Source organism: Heloderma suspectum, chromosome 4 (genome assembly GCF_057233095.1).
Source record: "Heloderma suspectum isolate Gila_16-S chromosome 4, 16-S_ref, whole genome shotgun sequence".
NCBI classification, from domain to species: Eukaryota; Metazoa; Chordata; class Lepidosauria; order Squamata; family Helodermatidae; genus Heloderma; species Heloderma suspectum.
The window spans coordinates 163495726-163508709 of NC_139461.1; the positions used below are offsets into that span (position 1 = coordinate 163495726).

Below are 12984 nucleotides of genomic sequence, written 5' to 3' on the forward strand. Positions count from 1 at the left end.
TTGCAACCAAACATATTAAAAAGTATTAGAAATACATACTTCATGTATTAGAAAGCAACCCCCAAAATCTTGCAGCATTCCTGCTGCTGGAAATCTCAGTGTGGTGTTTAATTTTTTTTTGCCTCATTCCTGTTGGTGAAATAGAAAAATCAGAAAAAAAAAACTTGAATTACAATGTAATACAGGCTTACCTTGTAGTAACACACAAAAATAATATAGGGATGGTGAGGGGTGCAAGAAGAGGGTTCACTCTCACTGTTCAACCCATCCTGCAAGCTACTGGTGTACGCAACAAACATGCATGGCTCACCTCACAGTAGGACTTCTCTAACAATACAGTAAGGCTCAGATGCTTCATAAGGCAATGCAGGACCAGGACAATGTGGAGCATCTTTGCTGGTCCCAGGAACTCCATCCTCCCAATCTGGATTTGAGACTGAAAGACCCAGGAAAAGTGTGGGTGCATGGAGGGTAAGCTATAAGCAAACACAATTTGTGACACTGAACAACATCACGACTGATCATGGGGCATGTCAGATAAGGCATCAGCATCAGCTTCCAATTTCCTGGCTTTGTGGAGTTTGAACCAATGTGAGATAGCCTTATTGTCTGGTCTTTTAAACTGGAAGGTTTTTTGATGACTGATTTTGTTTTGCACTGTGGGGACAAAAATGTGATTTGGCATTTGAGAAGCAAACCCCACTTCTGCCTTGTACTTTCTTGGCCACATTACTTTGTTTCTGAACCTTAACAGTTTGCTGTCTGTGAAATGAATGCTGGAGCAGAAAAAACTGAGTTCAAAAGACTGCCTTTGTGTTTTGGAGTTCAAACCCAACCTCTGCCTTAGATGTAGGTGGCTGGGCAAATTACTTTTCTTTTAGTGCCACCTCTTTGCCTTTTGAAATATGCATGTTTTGTGACCAGCCATGCCTTCCATGGCAGCCATTTTGTGAGTGGTAAAGCTCCCAGCAGCCATTTTGTGAGAGCAGCCACAACACTCTCTCAACATTCCAAATGTGCCCACCGACCCAAAAAGGTTGTGAACGCCTTCCCTAGCTGAAACTGCTCAAAGGAAGCTTTGTTTCAAATATTATTATTTAAATACCTATTTTAAAGCAGTGCCATGCCTCAAAAAAATCAATTCACATTTAGGCAGGTATTGTTTGATGACCAGTAGCCTACAGAACCAAGCAGGCCAGACAGACTCAAGGTTACAACAGAGACATTTAAGCACTACAATTCAACTTCACTGGCCCAAGCAGCCTTCAAGTAATTTTACAGGCTTCCCCCACTGTGGCACAAATGTGTTTCTTTAAACTGCTTGTTGCAGACCAATGAGGACCAGAAGCCAGCCGCTTAGTCAGTCATCTCATTAGCAACAATCACTAGTCCAAGCAACTCAAAACAGCAAATAGGAGATCCACAAAACATCCCAAACCTCAGAAGGAGGACAGAGAGAGTGATGAATACAACAAACTGCAGCAATGCTGGCAGCAGTCCTTTTTGCCAGGGTGCTCTACAAATCACTTTAAGGACGGACGTTGCCTCAGTTATCCATGCACTAGTGACATCCAGGCTGGACTATTGTAATGCGCTATATGTGGGGCTGCCTTTGAAGATGGTCTGGAAACTCCAGCTTGTGCAGAATGTGGCCGCCTGAGTATTGGTGGGGGAGAGGCAATTCGATCACATAATGCCTATACTGAGCCAGCTGCACTGGTTATCGGTGTGTTTCTGAGCACAATTCAAAGTGCTGGTTTTGACCTTTAAAGCCTTAAATGGTTTGGGACCAAGTTACTTGAAAGACCGCCTTCACCCATATCAGCCTGACCGCACTTTAAGATCAGAAAGAGAGACCCTTCTCATTTGTCCACCTGTGACAGCAGTCAGGTGGTGATCACACGTGAGAGGGCCTTCTCTGCAGTGGCCCCACACTTTTGGAACAAGCTGCCATCAGAGGCCTGCCATGCTCCGTCATTGCAGGCTTTTAAGAAGGCCTTGAAAACATATTATTTTACCTTGGCCTTCTCTTGATATGACTGCTATTGCTGCTGTTACTGCTGTTATCATTGTGGCTGGATTTATTGTTGTTTTTATTGTGTTTATGTTTTTATTACTTTTAATATTAACTGTTTTTATGTATTTTATTGCTGTAGGCTGCCTTGGGAAGACTTCTGCCCTGAAAGGCGGCCAAGAAATGTTTTAAATAAACAAATCTGAAACAATGGGGTGCTGCGAACCAACAAAACGGCGGAAGGAGCTGTTCCTCAAGTATCCTCAAGTATCCAAAGCCTTGATTATCCAGTGTTGTCTGCAGATTCTGTAGGATGCTGCAAACTCTCAAGTAGACCCCTTAGCCTCCCCAACCTGATGCCCTCCAGATAGGCCAGACTGCAACTCCCATCTTTCCCAGCCAGCATGGCCAAAGATAGCTGGGAATGATGGAAGTTGTAGTCTAACACATCTAAAGGTTGGAGAATGCTGAACTGGAGCTACCCTTGTGGCACTTAAAAAATACTCTTCTAAGTATCATAGAATCATAGAATAGCAGGGTTGGAGGGGGCCTACAAGGCCATCGAGTTCAACCCCCTGCTCAATGCAGGAATCCAAGTCAGAGCATCCCTGACAGATGGCTGTCCAGCCTCGTCTTGAACACCTCCAGTGTGGGAGAGCCCACCATCTCCCTAGGGAACTGGTTCTCTTTGAAGACACAACAAAGGAATATATTACTCTCTTCAGAGATTACTATTTATTTGGTTGATACCCTGCCTTTCCATAAAAACGGAACTCAAGACAGCTAAACAATAATAAGAACCAACGTTTTAAAATAAAGTCTTGGTTAAAACAATCATAAAACAAATTCATTAAAACACAATTTAAAAATACAACAACAAAATAATAAAAATAGTACCCCAAACAACAGACTAACTTACATGCTAAAAGCCTGCTTATAAAAAATGTCTTTGCCTACTAGTGGAAGGAGAACAAAGGGAGCCAACCAAGCCTCCTGAGAAGGGAGTTCCAAAGCCTGGGTGCCGCCACCGAGAAGGCCCTGCAGTACTATTATATTTTTAAAAGGCATTCCTATTGAAAACGCTCAAGCTATAGTCCAATGAAAATCCATTGGCCAGTGTTTTACAAGGACAATTTCCTATTTTTCATATCATAAAAGCCACAGTTTCTATTGGTAACAAGAGATAAATTATTTTGGCTATGACTTGGGCAATAAAGCAGCCAGTCCCTGGAACATCAGGTAGCAAGGAGCTTTGCAACCCACCGTGAAAGAGATAAGATCCAAGCAGAAGACAGCGCTATTGCCATAATCCTTCCCATGAATGGAATAACCAAGGGCCTCCTCAGGGTTCCCTCCAAGGTACATCAAGCCCTTAATGGCATAATTTGCAGGGAGATTAAGCAGAATCCTATTTTGTAATTCTTACAATACAGGCAAACCAGTATTTTCAGAGGTACTGGCTGGCCACAATTTTAGGAGTTAAAGGGCAGTTATAATTAGGACAGTCCCTATTAATGAAATCTTAAGTTGATTAATCATTACGGCTTTTACAGCATATGTGTGTGTGTGTGTGTATGTATATATATATATATATACACACACGCGTGCGCGCACACACACCTACTCCTATACGTGTCTATACATCCTATACGTGTCTACTCAGAAGTATTACTAAGTTCAATGGCACATGCTCCCAGGTAAATGTTACATGATTGTAGCCATAGTCAATTAATTTGCATTTGCATAAACTCTTTGAGTGAAGGCACTTGGTGTCCTAGCCCTCTCCCAACAATGTGGCGCAACAGCACTTTGATCTGCCAAAGCAGAAGCTGAATTGAAACTGGTAGAACATAATGATTAAATCTAAAAATGTAATTCTAAACACAAATGTAAGATGTAGTCTGCTTCAATGAAGAAACTCATATTTGTTTTAATGGAGAGGTAGTGCATCCATACAAGATGGGTTGACTTTTAAATATCATGTACATGAAGAACTTACTGCCTGGCCTTCTTCATACTGTAGTAGGGAATCTACAGTAGAACTGTTTGAGAACTAGAGAAAACATTTTTAACGCTACCTGAAAATGGAAAGGAAAAGCAAATCCTGGGCAACTGTACTACAACAATATTGGTGTCTTGCTGCAAGTCTCATACCGATTTGATGTTTCTTCTGCTTATTTAGCCTGCTACAAACTAAACACCTCGGTTGGCTCCACAGAGAATAGACAAGCCGCACTTCCTCTGAGCCTTTCACCTGGGTTTCAAATGAGCATGTCAAATACATTTCTGTACCTCAATTTCTGTGCAACTTTACAGGTGCACAAGAGGCAAAATGGGGAGTGCTATCTAACCACAGGACTTGAACACCAGTTAACTGACCAATCAAGAATGCCTTTGTGGGACGGGCAGTGACGCAGTGGTAAAGCACATGCCTTGTATGCAGAAAGCATCAGGTCAAATTCTTGGCATCTTCAATTTAAGGGTCTTTACAGCAGAGCTGAAGGTGGGAGGAGGGGAGACCCTCTGAGATCCTGGAGAGAGGCTGCCAGTCAGAACAGACAATACTGGGCTAAATGGACCAATGGTCTGACTCACAGAATCATAGAATAGTAGGGTTGGAAGGGGCCCTGCAAGGCCATCAAGTCCAACCCCCTGCTCAATGCAGGAGTCCAAGTCAGAGCATCCCTGACAGATGGCTGTCCAGCCTCGTCTTGAAGACTCAAATGCTGTGTGTAGGCAACTGAATCGGAAAACAAAGGCAGGAGTTAAGGCTCCTTGCTCTCAAGCCCTCCAGGAGCCACTGAGAAGCGGACATCTCCTGCCCTGCACTGAAAACACAGCCATGCTTAAAAAACAACTTCTCTCTTTTTTATATTCGGATAACATTGTCACCTATAGCTTATACATACTTGGCCTGAAAGTTCTATTTCTGTCATGCATGTTGACAGCTGCAACATTATCTGAGGAACTGGTTTGGGGGATGGAGGAGGAAGGCTAAAGCCAGAGCCTAGCTTCAGGAAGGGAAAGACAGCTGTTTCCTCTCCTTTAGCCACCACATTCAGATCTGCCTTTGGCGCGGGAAGGAAAGGAGAGACAATGCCACAGTGGCATTCGAACCTGTCCAGGAGCTCCATTCCACTTCAGAGCCCCTCCGCCATGTTTCCTTGTCACCTGAGAAACAGCAGGCAAACACAAAACATGCCTCCTCAGGCGTGGCACCCAGATTGTGGGAAAGCCTCTCTAAAAGGGGGTGGCATCCAACGCTGCCCGTGTGCTAGTGGGACCCACTGCTAGCACAAAGGGAAGCCAGTGGACCCTGAAGTAAACAGAAACAAACAAAAGTGCTTGTTTCCAGAATGTGGCAGGTCAGCCAAGCTGGAAGAAGGAAGCTCCACTGACTAGTCCCATTCTGGCAACAAGGGTTTTTGCGTGTTTCCAGGGTTACTTGTTAACCCGGTAGTTTTCTGTTGCGCAAACAATGGATCCTGCTGGCACAATAGAAACAGTAGGAGCGTGATGGCAGTATTGGATACTGTCCAAGGTATGCCTGGCCCCATCAGTGCCTCCCTTTCGGCACTTAGCAACGACTGTTTTATTCCAGTGTGTTCTTAAATGAAATACTGCCTCTTTTGTAATGTTTTAAACCACTGTTATTTTAATAATTTACCAGTGGTTTCATTTGTACTTTTCTTGTTCTATTGAATTGCAAACTGCCTTGAATACCATTTCTGTAGAAAGGTAGGATATTAAATAAAGATTTGCAGAAGTTAATTCCTCCAATATCAGTTCACAATAGGGATGTCAGAGAAGTCTGCAATGGAAACAAAGAGTTTGGATTTTTATGAATCCGACCCGCAGATTCCGCAGTGGACTGGCTTTTCCCCTGTGGGGTAGATTCTGCGGATTTGTGGATCGCTTTACTAACTTTTGCGAATTTTGTGTAAACTGCATCGTAGAAAAATACACAAAAATAAAAACAGCTGGAAATGTGCATTTCCCCAAAGGTTAAAGTGTGAAACTGTGCATTTTGCAGGGATCTGTACATTTTGTGGGAATTTGTGCATTTTGCGCATGTGAATTTGCACAAATTCAGAAACAAAAAAAATCCAATTCTGTTGATGAATGGACAACAGAACGAAAGGGGCCTGACAACCTGCGAAACACAGATGGAACTGATTTTACACAATCCATACATCCCTAGCTCACAATGAATATTTTTAACAACAATTTTGTTTAATGGTACTGTATTACAGTTGTATATTTTTGTGGGCAAATCTATCCTGCTTAACCCGGAGTTTTACCATGGGCTATGAAGTAGTGAAAAAGGAGAAGACAAACACATACCAGCCAGCTCTTCCACTATATAACAAGGATGCCAAACTATTTAAAATAAAGACCCTCAAAATCACAACAGGATTTAAATATCCCAGCATTGCTACACAGATAGGTTCAGTAACAGTTGCAGAGACCCACACCCAGCCACCCAAGAGAGAACAGCTGCACAAGAGATGTATTCCAACATGCTTCAAGTAAACTAGAATGTTTTAATGCTTCCTGCTAAAAGCTACTTGGGACAACAGCTGTACTTGTGATCACCTACACAGACTAAAACGTTCTCTACCCAATAGGGAATGTACCTGCTGCCTCTAATTAAAGTTCCCTCCAAACATGCTGGGAACCATAACTAGTGTGCAGGTGTCCCTTTTTCCTTTTCTTCTGTTAACCAAGATTGTCGCCTGCACCAAACCAGAAAAAAGCAGCAAAATTGAAGCACACATTCAAGTCTGCCCCAACATCTTGCTGCTGTTTAAAAGGATCTTCGTGAAGTATAGAAAACTCACCATGCATACTATTGCTTCATCCCAAAGTTTCAGTCTACTTAGTGTCAGTAACTGTTCCATGAGGCTGATTCTGCATAGGAGCCAGGAGAACGCCAACAGCAGCTCCCTGCTCCCCTCTGAACCATCAGAAGGAAGCTGATAAAATTTCAGTCTTCTGTAGCCATGGCTCAAGGCTAGACTTTTGACAAATCTGACTTGGGTTCCTAATTAGTAGATAAGACAGAAGTTGTTACTTTCCAAAGTTCAAAGATTGACTGTGTCCCAGGAGGACAAAACTTCCAAACAATTGCACACTATGGGTGGGCTATGAATCAAGTTCAAGTGAAGAGCAGCAAGGGAACCTTCCCTTCAACTTCCTACAACAGGTTGACCAGAAGACCTAGTTTGCCAAACAATGGTCTGAAAATAAAGTTCAACAGCTTAAAGCAGGGAGGGCCAACTTCTGTGATCCAGGGACACCAAATTCTTAGGCATTCATCAGCTCAGGGGCTAGTTCACTCCACGGTGTCTTTTCTTGACCCCTCGCCCCTGACACTGAAGGCTTGAGTCCCAGGATTTATAAAATTCAAATGTTAAAAATTAAGCACTGGTCAAATTAAGCCCCAACCCTACTGCCCCAGGCTAAACTGATGCAGAAAGTGAAAGCAGTGAAAATGACTTCCTATCAACCCTCCATACACAGGGCTTTAATCCAGGGCTTTTTGTAGAAAGTCTGTCTAGCAGGGGTGGGGAACTCGTGTTCCGCCAGATGTTTTGGCCTACACTTCCACCAGCCCTAGCCAACACAGCCAGTGGTGAAGAATGATAGGAGCTGTAGGCCAAAAAATCTGGAGGGCCACAAGTTGCCCACACCTGCTGTAGAGTATCACACACACCTTTTGATCTGGATAGCGTCACCCCTGAATGCAACAGCAGCACAGAACCACAACGTGCATTTAAAATATCCATACTGATGTTTCATGTAGATTCTAGCATATAAAAACTATAGCAATATTGAAAACCAAAGTACATTGGCAACTCAAAGTTGAAAGTCCACCAATATAAATATTTTAATCCTAGAATACTATCAATAAAATCAGAGTATCCATACCCAGCAGCAATAAAAAACTGAATCACATGGAATGTTAAAAGTAGTCCCCAAAGTTCCATTTCAAGCTCAGGCTTTATGATGGGGACTTTCCATGGAACAGAGAGAGGTTACCGCACAAGTGCGTGGAGTGACACACTTGACATTTGGTGTGCAATTTTTTGCCCCATGAATAAGGCTATTGCTGAAACAGGCCAGAGACTGGCACTCAGTAAGCATATTCCTTATACACCTGCTTTCTGGGGACACGTATTAAGCTATAACTGTTATTCACTGTGTTTTATTGCTATTGTGTCCTACTTTGGGATTATTTTATAATGAACAATAGGCAATACATTTTATATAAATAAATGAATGAATGAATGAATGCTGGATTTAGTTTATTTATCTTCCTTCAAAACATTTAATTAATGCCTACCCAATTTCCACATGTTATTGAGCTCCTGTCAAGAACATAAACTTATTTGGAATTATTACTATAATTTGTCAGGAGCATGCTGGTAGGGCCTAGTCACATCCCAAAGCTAGTCCCAGAATAAAATCCAAAGCAAGTACACAGCCCCCAGAATTCCTAAGAAACTCCAACAGTCTTTGCGGGATAATATTCCAGGACCCCAGCAGGTAACCAAGCTACAAGCAGAACTCCAGGCAGCAGTCTGATGGAAATAATAGGTTGTCAGGCAAAATGGAAAGCAAAACAGATAGGATGGCCTGGAGACCTACACCAGCACTCCTACAACATGAAGGACTTAAAACATCTGATGCAAAGGCTACCTGTTTTTCCCAGAAGTCTTGCTTATTCCCAGCAGTCAATCAGGCTTATCCTTATAGCCCTATGTGGTTTGGGACCTGGGTGCCTATAATTAGTTTTCCACATCAACCTGCCTGTGCATCAAGACCATCTTCACAGACCGTCCTTCTAACACTACCACTGTCTGAGGTGAGACTAGCAGCAACTAAAGAGAAAGCCTTTTTAGGTGTGGCACCTTGCCACTGGAATGCTCTCCCCAGGAAAGCTCCCCTGACCTCTACATTAATGTCCTTTCGGTGCCAAGCAAAGCTGTTTTCATTTTCCAAGGCTTTTTAACATTCAACGTAATTTTACACTCGGTAATGAGATATTTTAATGCTGGTATTTTTAGTCTGCTTTTATTGTTTAAAATATATCTGTATCTACTTATCACAAAACTTTGCCCCCAAAAACTATACATGCTCCCAGATTAGTAGTAATTTGCTACCTGTGTCAGTAGACTCCATCCATCCTCCACCTTGGATTTGCTTCAGGAGAGTGTACAGCAGCTTCCAGAATGCTACAGTCTGTTCAAGAAAGACAGCAGCAGTCACAACATTGGGTATATTATAGTTTTGATTCAAAATTTATAGTTCTGATACATCCAGCAACCCCCCCAAAACAAAAACTGGGAACATAAGGAAAATTAGATTTCAAGTTGCAACTTGAAGAGATCACAGTCGAGACGGCAGAGCGCTCTCTACCCGCCATTGATTGGGGAGAAAAATGCAATGGGGGGTCCTTCTTTAAAGATGCCAAGGAGTCATAAAGCTGAGTGCCCCCTGAATACCATTCCCACCAGTGAGTAACAACAGCTCACGAGTATGGCATTCATACTCGGCCGCATGGCGCGGCAGGCCCCCGCTTTAAAAACGGGGCACCACCTGGAAACACCCCGATCCCAACATTCGCGCCAAGAGGCGTGGGAACGGCCCCGCCCCCGCCCCCTCGCTTCGGACCTGCTGAACCGGCAGAATCTGAACAGGAGGTGGACTCACGTCCGGCCAGCATGCCCTGCCTGGCCCGCTCCCAGAACGCGCGTTCCAGCGAGTGTCTGGATAGAGCTCGTGTCTCCTCCCGACCACGCTCGGCTGCCTCAGCCAGCAGAAGCCCCCCACGTTCCCGCCGCAAGTTCGCTTTGGGCCCGGGGCACGGCTCGCAGGCCTTTGGTTCAGCCCCGGCCCGCGTGCAAAGGGCCTTCCGCTCCCCAGAAACGCCCACCAGCTCTCACGGGTCTTGGTTAGGGAGAGGGGCTTCTAGGCAAGGGGGGCGCCGCGCAGCCCCTCCAGCGTTTAGCGCCTGGCGTGCATTCCTAGGGCGACCGTTGCCGGCGGAATAAGCAGGGCCCCTCCGCTCCTCTACTGCCCAAGGCTCAATTCGCGCCAGGATTCAAGTTCAGACACGGATGCGATTACGATGAGGGTGCCCCCGAGCACGCACAGAGTACGTTCCATCAGAAAGGGCCCCGCACCCACCACCTGGGGCCGATCGAACTTGGCGAGGCGGAAAGTCTCCGGAGAAACGCTGGCCGCGGGCAGGCTCAAGCTCAGCGCCCCAACGGCTGCGGGGAGAGACGGCGCCGTTCGCCGGCGCTCCGCGGCCATCCTCGCCGGCGCTCTCGCGCCTTCCGCTCGAACGCGGCGCGGGGCTGCGGCGCACGGCAGGAGGGCGGCGGCGCGGAGGCCTCCCGGCCCTTCCCGGCGCCCTCGCCCCGCCAGCTCGTCCCATAGAGTTACAGGAGGCGGAGGGGGCCGTCTCTCGGGCAGCTGTGGCGTTTCCTGGCTCGGACTGCGCAGCCGTTTGCAGCCCTTCCTGGGGTGGAAGTGAGAGGGCCCGAGGCGGCAGCAAGGCGATGCTCGCTCATCAGCAGGCACCTTCCACCCCGGCCCCGCACGCCAGGCACCCGCAAGGTTCGCCCTAACTCGATTTTTATCTCGCGTGCGCTTTCTGTGTAGCTTTTCCAGTATTCCAGAAGTGCCCCGCCAGCGCCAATGCAGAAATGCAACCCGTTATGCCCTTATTACGAGGGGGCGGCTGTGGCCGGGAGAGCGCGGCTTACCACAGCCCTGGAGCGCAGCTCACTCTGAATGCTGCACGGGGCTGAAGGCATTACGACCACGCTGCAATGTAGTCTGCTCCTACTGTTATATCCCTAGCGCAGGCTGGGCTATCCCTACATTGCAGGTTGTCGGTTGGGCTCTAGCTAAGAGAAAAGCGGACAACTCTGCAGCATAATCTGTTGTAAATATTGCCGGTCAGAGGTGGGGCTGAAGCTGGCTTGTATTCCCAGCCAAAACTTCCACGCGCAAAACACCCGTCAGATTGCAAGAATATCAACCCACTTAAGTTTTCCCCTCACACATCCTCCGCGCCCAAATCCAGCATTCAACCGCACACAGAAGCCTAATCTTCGGGGCGGTGTAAAAGCCGGAACGGAACTCTCGGAACGGCCCTTTATATTAAAAAAAAAAAGCATGCCCCAAATAGTGGCATATGTTGGAAAAACTCGAAAACAGTATTTCAGAACTAAAACCCTTGCAATATTGTATTATGATTAACCCCATAATGCCCAGAACACATCCAGAACAGGATGGCTCAGAATGGACATTTCCGAAGGAGCCAAATCAACCGAACTTGCCAGTCACACACTAACTTGGGGCAGATTTAATAAGCTCCAAAACTTCAATACCACATTTCAATAGCCGTTCTGGGCTATGGTCCTCATTGAGCAAAACAGGCCAGAACGGCAACTTCTGAGTGAGCCAAACCAACCAAACTCACTATTTATGTATTTATTTCATTTCTATACCACCCAATAACCAAAGCTCTCGGGCGGTTCACAAAAATTAAAACCAAAAAGCACACAGTAAAACAACATAAAATATAAAAACATTAAAACCACAATATAGCAATACAACCAGAATAAAACCAGAGTAAAACCTAGCAGCAATGCAGAGATTTAAAATACAGATTTAAAACACCAAAGCCTCCCCGGATACAGTGGCCTCGGCATAGAAGTTGAGATCCCCCAAGACCATCATCCTAGAGGTCCTCAACACCACATCCGAGACCACCTCTGTCAGCTCAGGCAGGGAGTCTGATGGGCAGCAGGGCGGGCGGTATACCAGCCAAATCCCTAATCTGTCCTGGGTACCCAACACAAGGTACAAACACTCAATATCTGCACTCGAATGAGCAGGAAGCCTAGAGAGGGAGATTGAGCTCCTATACACCATGGCAACGCCCCCTCCCCGACCCTCAAGTCGGTGTTGGTGCTGCACCGAGTACCCAGGGGGGCACAGCTGGGAGAGAGTGACCCCTCCCAGTTCCCCCACCCAGTCTCAGTAAGATACCAGGTCAGCCCCCTCATCCACAATCAAATCATGGATGAGGGAGATTTTATTTTTGACCGACCTTGCATTCAGCAGCACCACCACCAGACCTGAGGGCAGACTGGTAAGGCCAGCAGGAACCATCTGGTTGGGGGGGGAACCAGAAGAGGGGATAGCCATAAGGTATCTAGCCCCTCTTCTCCTCAGCTGGCCTGTTAATCCCCCAACGCCTTACCTCCCCCTACCTATGGCCACAGTTATGGTGGCACCTCCCCAACCCCCTGAGTTGCTCGAAGGACTTCTCAGTAACATTTTAACATATTAAAATGTTAAGATGTAAAATATAAAACAATATAAAAGAAAGCAACAGCTAAGAAGGAGCAAGTGAAAATCTGCATTTGCCCCTTTCTTCCTAGTCTTTAAAGCTGCTGCCCTCTGCTGCTGCTGGCTGCTGCTAATAGCTGGTTGCTGGTATCTCTGGAGGGGCAGCGGGCAGGTCTTGATGTGCTCCGCAGACCGCAGTGCGTCTCCAAGTGCAATGCTAAGTGCGCATTTAGCATCGCACTTTGTGTGACGCAGAGGTGCTGCCTCTGGCAGGCCCCGCTCTGAAATACCTGTGGAGGAGAGGAGTGGCTAGTCAGCTGATGGTAGCAGCAGCCAGTGGGAGAGGCCCCAGCAAACAGGCTGGGATGACAGGCCCCACCCCAGACACACTCCAACTAGTCACACATTACTAGATGGAATTGATATAATAAGCTCCAAAACCTCCATGGAAACCACGTTTAAATAGCTGTTCCAGGCCATAGTCCACATTCCCAAACAATTTAACTTTCCACTATCCAACTTACACACGCAGGGAAAGATTAAGGCGACATGCTGCAATTGTTTTCAGTGGTAAATTAGACAAATATAATGTTGGT

The 12984-nt window shown here is 46.0% G+C and overlaps 1 protein-coding gene across 18 annotated transcripts in view; it reads right to left on the reverse strand.

Annotated features, from left to right (window-relative positions):
• The window catches only part of TEDC1 (tubulin epsilon and delta complex 1), a 61934-nt gene extending 49342 nt beyond the window's left edge, over nucleotides 1-12592 (reverse strand). For 4 of the 18 annotated variants that reach the window (XM_084851015.1, XM_084851011.1, XM_084851012.1 and 1 more), the window contains exons 1-3: nucleotides 10211-10458; nucleotides 9181-9259; nucleotides 6856-7058 (exon numbers count right to left, since the gene is read on the reverse strand). In XM_084851015.1, coding sequence (XP_084707141.1) covers nucleotides 6856-7058; nucleotides 9181-9259; nucleotides 10211-10336 — 408 coding nt within the window. In that variant the 5' untranslated portion in view covers nucleotides 10337-10458. Of the gene's footprint in view, nucleotides 1-310; nucleotides 551-6855; nucleotides 7059-9180; nucleotides 9260-9691; nucleotides 10459-10791 lie in introns of those variants that run through there. The other 14 variants (XM_084851014.1, XM_084851009.1, XM_084851010.1 and 11 more) reach the window with 9 other exon arrangements.
• Nucleotides 12593-12984: the final 392 nt, after the last annotated feature.